The sequence below is a fragment of the Clupea harengus genome, chromosome 16 (genome assembly GCF_900700415.2).
Source record: "Clupea harengus chromosome 16, Ch_v2.0.2, whole genome shotgun sequence".
Taxonomy (NCBI): Eukaryota; Metazoa; Chordata; class Actinopteri; order Clupeiformes; family Clupeidae; genus Clupea; species Clupea harengus.
In genome coordinates, this window is record NC_045167.1 from 27525820 (window position 1) to 27533319 (window position 7500).

A 7500-nucleotide genomic window follows, 5' to 3' on the forward strand; every position below is an offset into this window, starting at 1 on the left:
TTGATAACATATTAATTGTAGAAGGGACATGATAAAATCAAGATCTTCCCTTGGTGAAAAAACTTTCGGCGATATCTTCGTACGAGAGATGGGTTAGGTGCTCAAATTTCCCGAGATCAAAGAGAACGTTAGTAGGCATGTCCAAACTAAAAATCACGTCTCAGGATTGCTGCGCACATAAGTTATTTTGGGTGCATCAACTGTACTCAGTCTACCCTACCCACATGCATGGACGTTCGGGAAACGCTAAATGACGCTCATTGGACGCCATATGACGTTCGTTTGACGTTAGTCACACGCTGCGTGCGCTAGGGGTCCGTTCAGTGGTCGTTGACAGGTCGCCAGTGATTCGGTCACTGCAAGGCAAACGATTAATAACAACCAAGCAACGATAGGGTAACGACTGACTAACGAAAGCCAAACACGTGCAACGTTAGTAAAACGTTCGACGAACGTTCTCCAGCGTTTAAATTAAACGTTGAAGAACGCTGGTCTCCATGAGAACTTTTGTGCATGTTCAAAAATGTAATTTCGAACCACCGTTCTCCGCCGATCACCGCCGATTACAGCTTTCACACAACGCTCTTCTGGCGCTATACCAGCGATCATGGACGATTACCAACGTTTCCTCTAACGTCATAGAACGTTGACCAGAACGTTATGGTGTGACGGGGCCTCAACGAAAAAAAAAATCACACCTCATTTTCGTTTTTTCGTTAGTTTTCGTTAATTATAATAACCTTGGTGTGTGTGAGTGAGTGTGTGTGAGTGTGTTTCTCCGTGTATGTGAGTGTGTTTCTCCGTGTGTGTGTGTGAGTGTGTTTATCCGTGTGTGTGTTAGAGCGTGTGTGTGTGTGAGTGTGTTTATCCATGTGTGTGAGTGTGTTTATCTGTGTGTGTGTTTGGGTGTGTGTGTTTGAGTGTGTGTGTGTGTGTGTTTATCTGTGTGTGTGTGTGTGTGTGTGTTTATCTGTGTGTGTGTGTGTGTGTGTTTATCTGTGTGTGTGTGTGGGTGTGTGTGTTTATCTGTGTGTGTGTGTGTGTGTTTATCTGTGTGTGTGTGTGTGTGTGTGTGTGTTTATCTGTGTGTGTGTGTGTGTGTTTATCTGTGTGTGTGTGTTTATCTGTGTGTGTGTTTATTGTGTGTGTGTGTGTGTGTGTGTGTTACCCGGCGGCTGCGGCGTCCCCTCTTCTGCTGCTGCTCGATGAGCTCCATGGCGGAGGCAGGGGGGGAGGCGGCCCTCATCACTCTCACCACCTGCAGAGGGTCCTCAGGGAGGGGGGGCAGCGCCCAGCGCCCACGGGCACACACCTTTATGTGCTGGAGGTCCTCAAAGCCCCCTAGAGTAAACTACACACACACACACACACACACACACACACACAAACACACAAACACACACACACACACAAACACAATGTGAGTGTGTGTGTGTGTGTGTGGTTGTATGTGTTTGTGTGTGTGTGTGTGTGTGTCTGTGCGTGTGTGTGTGTGTGTGGTTGTGTGTGTGTGTGTGGTTGTGTGTGTGTGTGGTTGTGTGTGTGCGTGTGTGGTTGTGTGTGTGCGTGTGTGTGTGTGTGTGGTTGTGTGTGTGCATGTGCGCATGAGTGTGTGTGTGTGTGTGTGTGTGTGTGTGTGGCTGTGTGTGTGTGGTTGTGTGTGTGGTTGTGGTTGTGTGTGTGTGTGTGTGTGTGGTTGTGTGTGTGTGTGTGTGTGTGTGTGGTTGTGTGTGTGTGTGTGTGGTTGTGTGTGTGTTTGTGTGTGTGTGTGTGTGTGTGTGTTACCAGGGCAGTCTTCCACAGCAGCAGCAGGACCTTCTTCATGGGGAAGTGTGGAGCGTTCATGCTGCAGAACTTAGTGACCATCGTGAAGAGCAGGAGCGCAAACGGCTCGCCATTATACAGGGGACCACCTGCACACACACACACACACACACACACAGACACACACACACACACACGTACGCACGCACACACACACACACACATATATTTATTCAAAATTGGCATCACTGAGATATAGACAGATTTTGCAAGCAAACCTCATTTTCTGTTTCCAGGGTGCATATTCATTTTGTGTATATGCTTATGCTTGTGTTTGTGTTTGTGTTTGTGTTTGTGTGCAGGTGGTGAGGGTGCTGGTGCTGGCGTGTGCACGGCGGGGAGAAGGCGGGCTACGGAGCAACCCCGTTATGGACCTCCGCCAGCTCACACAGTAAAGGTCAACTCCGTTATTGACCTCAGACAGTAAAGGTCAACCCCGTTATTGACGTCAGCCAGTAAAGGTCAACTCCGTTATTGACCTCAGACAGTAAAGGTCAACACTGTTATTGACCTCAGACAGTAAAGGTCAACACCGTTATTGACCTCAGCCAGTAAAGGTCAACTCCGTTATTGACCTCAGACAGTAAAGGTCAACACTGTTATTGACCTCAGACAGTAAAGGTCAACCCCGTTATTGACCTCAGACAGTAAAGGTCAACACTGTTATTGACCTCAGACAGTAAAGGTCAACCCCGTTATTGACCTCAGACAGTAAAGGTCAACACTGTTATTGACCTCAGCCAGTAAAGGTCAACTCCGTTATTGACCTCACAGTAAAGGTCAACCCCGTTATTGACCTCAGACAGCTCAGACAGTAAAGGTCAAACTCAGCCACGGTTTAACCCTACACTGAATGGATTTATGTTTCATGTTTATTTTTTGTTGCAAAGAATAGTTGGGAAACAAACGCGAACACGACCTTTTGGGATTTATTCAAGGGAGTGTGTGTGTGAGTGTGAGTGTGTGTGTATCAGAGTCAGACAGATCTGCACCCGCGCTCTCAAGGTGGTAACATCAGTAGGGTTATAGGAAAAACATGACTTTTGCCACTTCACACACGGGCACACACACAGACACACACGCGCACACACACACACACAGACACACACGCACTCACCCAGCTCAGTTTTAAAAGCCTGTCTTGTACTCTTCCATTCTGGTCTGTCCTCGTCCACTTCCTGCCGCATCACTTCAACCATCAGATACATTATACTGAGGAGCACCCTGCAACACACACACACACACACACACTCACACACACACACACACACACACACACACACACACACACACACTCACACTCACACACACACACAGATACACACAGATACATAAACACACACACACACACAGCAGATACACACACACACACAGATACACACACACACACAGATACACACAGATACACACACACACACACAGATACATAAACACACACACAGATACACTGTGTTTGCTGTTTAGATGCTGTTTATATGCAGCTGTGTGTGTGTGTGTGTGTGTTTAAGGTTTTGTTTATATGCAGGTGTGGGTGTGTGGGTGTGTGTGTATTTGAGGTCCTGTTGTGTGTGTGTGTGTGTGTGTGTGTGTGTGTGTGTGTGTGTTTGAGGTACTGTTTATATGCAGGTGTGGGTGTGTGTCTGTGTGTGTTTGAGGTATTGTTGTGTGTGTGTGTGTGTGTGTTTGAGGTACTGTTTATATGCAGGTGTGGGTGTGTGTGTGTGTGTGTTTGAGGTATTGTTGTGTGTGTGTGTGTGTGTGTGTGTGTGTGTGTGTGTACATGTGTGTGTGTGTGTGTGTGATTTACCTGAGTTCTGTGCTGTCTGCCAGAGATACGGCGGGCTTCCTCACAGCACTGCTGCATGCCTGACTGTTTCTAAAGACACACACACACACCAGGGTTTTTCCTGGGTCAAAATGGGTCTTCGGTGCTCAAAAAAAAAATTGCGCGCTACGCGCGCACAGTCTGTGTTACCATGTCACCTTATTAGCTTACATGTTACCATTTCATAAATAATGGAGGATATGCTTCAGGAAATCATTTTGCTTACACTTTAAATTAAAATAGATGGGCTAATAGATTGACAATAGTCCAAGCCCCATGGTGGTATCATGTATGGTTCAAAGATTATCAAGGTTTACCTCTACATATGCAAACTACTGAAATGTATATCAATAAAATCTAGAACTAACCAGTGGTCAGAAATGTAACACACAAATTATGAAATTCAAGTTTATCTATTATTACTATTCATTTTTATTATACAAACCTACATACCATTCCTTTTGTTTTTATTATTAAAACTGTCCACAAATATGTTTAATAGTGTGTTTAACTTCTATTGGCCCACCAATGGAGGCTGCGTTGGAAATCAAACTTTTGTCAGCATTTTGAGTGGACATTTAATTTGCATTTGTACAGGTGTATTCGTGCACGTCGGGCTGGCCCTCGCAGCGGAACAACAGTTTACAACCGCACCGGTTTATTTATCAATGATAATATTAATATTATTATATTCGAGATGCAACACAAATCTATCCGCTCTCCTCCGAACGAGCTGAGCTTTCATTGATAAACCAATGCGGTTGTCTGCCTCTCCCGAGGCCCCGCGGTCTTCTGGTACTCGTTCAAACGGGTAGACAAATCAAATAATAGCCTACACCTGTGTATGTCCTCAACATAGCAGATATTTTAATACATTGAAAGCCATGAATACTGAAAATAGAATGTTATGCTCAAAATCAGCGCCGACTGATGAAGTCAGGATGCATACGCAAGTTGACTGATTGGCAGCTGGCCGCTCTGTCCATTCGTGCACCTCACAGTTGCGTATTGTTCAGACAAGAAGACACGCTTAACAACTCGATTACTATTGATCAAAACATAATGGCTACAGCATAATGGCTACAGCCTATACTTGAAACATACTATTGAGACCATATTCGCTTACATGCATTGCACGCGTGATGAATTGCCAATCATTGAACAGAGGCTGCTCCTAGCTTGCCAGTTTAGAGAAGACGTTGGTTTGAATTTGAGCAAGCAGCTAGCTAGCAGTTGCTGACATTATCTAGCTAGCTAGCAGTTGCCTACAATATCTTAAAAAAATACTTTGATAGTAGGCTTAGTGTTTTATTTAAGCAGTGTGTTTGTGTACCTATATATCCTATGTGTGATGGTTAGAATATTAATGCCATATACAATAACTCACTTATGAGAGCTATCCAAAGACTGGTGGCTGCCTTAATGTACTGTATTTAGCAGTCAACCTCCCTTACTCTGTACGTTTAGATGCTTTACAGGTAGCTGTAAGCCATTAGATGCATGAGAAATAATTCATATCTATAAATAACAGCTCACCTTTATCTTTTTAACCAGATTTGTAAACAGGTCGCGATCAATATTTTGCAGTAGCTACAATAGGCTACCTTGGTTAAATATCGAATTACGGTAGATGCATGCTAGCATTGCGCTAAATAATTAAGACAGCTAACATTAATTAGTGGTGTTAACATAAAGTCAGTTATTGTATATGGCATTAATATTATTCTAAAACACCTTCACTAGTTGTTTTAACCAGATTTGTAAGCAGGTTGAAAACAACATTTTTGAAGTAAAGTCCCTTGGTTTAAAACAGCTAAAAGCTAGCTACATTAAGTTGCTTGCTCAAATCTCAAATCCAAACCAACGTCTTCTCTAAACTGGCAAGCTTGGAGCAGCCTCTGTTCAATGATTGGCTCAGGGGGTGGGAGGTGGGATGCGCCCTTGAAGTCGACGGTGAGGGCTCAAACACTATTAAGCTGAATTGCGCCATGAATGACAGCTTTTTTTTTTTTTTTTTTTTTTATTATCGCAGACTTTTTTTTTTGCCTTAGGCGCTCGCGATTTGTTGTAGGCGCTCGGGAAAACGGCTTAGGCGCGCGCCCAAATTTTCTCTATGCAGGAAAAACCCTGCACACACACACACACACACACACACACACACACACACATTTCATTTTATTGTTCTGGCGCTATATAAATAAAATGTTATGAAATTGAAAGCAGTGTTGAGTCAAAAGACAATGTGTCTGATATGCATACACACACACACACACACTGTTACGACCCACTGCGCCTCTACAGACGATGCAATGGCCATGCATGGCCTGTAGGCAACGGTTGGGGACGATTGATGACTGATTACCCACACCTGACGAGGTGTAGGGAATAAAAGGATCAATGGAAACCTGACTCTCTCTCTCAGGATACCGACATCTAAACCCCCTAGACACGTTGCATTTGCGTTAAGGTTGTATAGATACCGACGTCTAACCCCTAGACACGTTGCATTTGCGTTAAGGTTGTATAGATACCGACGTCTAACCCCTAGACACGTTGCATTTGCGTTAAGGTCGTATAGATACCGACGTCTAACCCCTAGACACGTTGCCTTTGCGCTAAGGTTGACGTCTAACCCCCTAGACACGTTGCATTTGCGTTAAGGTTGTATACATACTGACGTCTAAACCCCTAGACACGTTGCCTTTGCGCTAAGGTTGACGTCTAACCCCCTAGACACGTTGCATTTGCGTTAAGATTGTATACATACTGATGTCTAAACCCCTAGACACGTTGCCTTTGCGCTAAGGTTGACGTCTAACCCCCTAGACACGTTGCCTTTGCGTTAAGGTTGTATACATACTGACGTCTAAACCCCTAGACACGTTGCCTTTGCGCTAAGGTTGACATCTAACCCCCTAGACACGTTTGCTATTTGCGTTAAGGTTGTATACATACTGACGTCTAAACCCCTAGACGCGTTGCCTTTGCGCTAAGGTTGACGTCTAACCCCTAGACACGTTGCCTTTGCGTTAAGGTTGTATACATACTGACGTCTAAACCCCTAGACACGTTGCCTTTGCGCTAAGGTTGACATCTAACCCCCTAGACACGTTGCATTTGCGTTAAGGTTGTATACATACTGACGTCTAAACCCCTAGACGCGTTGCCTTTGCGCTAAGGTTGACGTCTAACCCCCTAGACACGTTGCATTTGCGTTAAGGTTGTATACATACTGACGTCTAAACCCCTAGACACGTTGCCTTTGCGCTAAGGTTGACGTCTAACCCCCTAGACACGTTGCATTTGCGTTAAGGTTGTATACATACTGACGTCTAAACCCCTAGACACGTTGCCTTTGCGCTAAGGTTGACGTCTAACCCCCTAGACACGTTGCCTTTGCGTTAAGGTTGTATAGATACAGACTGAATAAACATGCGTGCTTTTATAGTGAACCTTTTTGTTGTCTGCCTCCATTGTTATGTTGCGGTCACGAGCCGGCCGTAACACACACACACAGACACAGACACAGACACACACACACACAATGCGTCTGATATGCAAGTTAAAGCAGACTGAATTAGTTCTGACCGAGTGGGAGAGGAAGTATATACAAACAGTGATCAATTAACACAGGTCACACAGTCATCATTTAAAACAGGCTCTGTATGTCTGGTATGTATACATGTTATAGGCCTACATGTATTGTGTTCTGTTATGTGTTGTTGGTTTGTGTCTTTGGTTTGTGTTGTTGTTCTGTTTTGTGTTGTTGGTTTGTGTTGTTGTTCTGTCTCCTCCTCCTGTTTTCATTCTCCTACTTCACAGATGTGCACACCTGGTTCCAATCATCAAAT

The 7500-nt window shown here is 44.4% G+C and overlaps 1 protein-coding gene across 1 annotated transcript in view; it reads right to left on the bottom strand.

Annotated features, from left to right (window-relative positions):
* LOC105890590 (striatin-interacting protein 1-like) overlaps positions 1-7500 on the bottom strand; it is a 33744-nt gene that overhangs the window by 16038 nt on the left and 10206 nt on the right. Inside the window, exons 6-9 of the mRNA XM_031582621.2 lie at positions 3632-3700; positions 2942-3048; positions 1786-1913; positions 1169-1351 (exon numbers count right to left, since the gene is read on the bottom strand). Of these exons, the coding sequence (XP_031438481.1) occupies positions 1169-1351; positions 1786-1913; positions 2942-3048; positions 3632-3700 (487 nt within the window). The remainder of the gene's footprint in view (positions 1-1168; positions 1352-1785; positions 1914-2941; positions 3049-3631; positions 3701-7500) is intronic.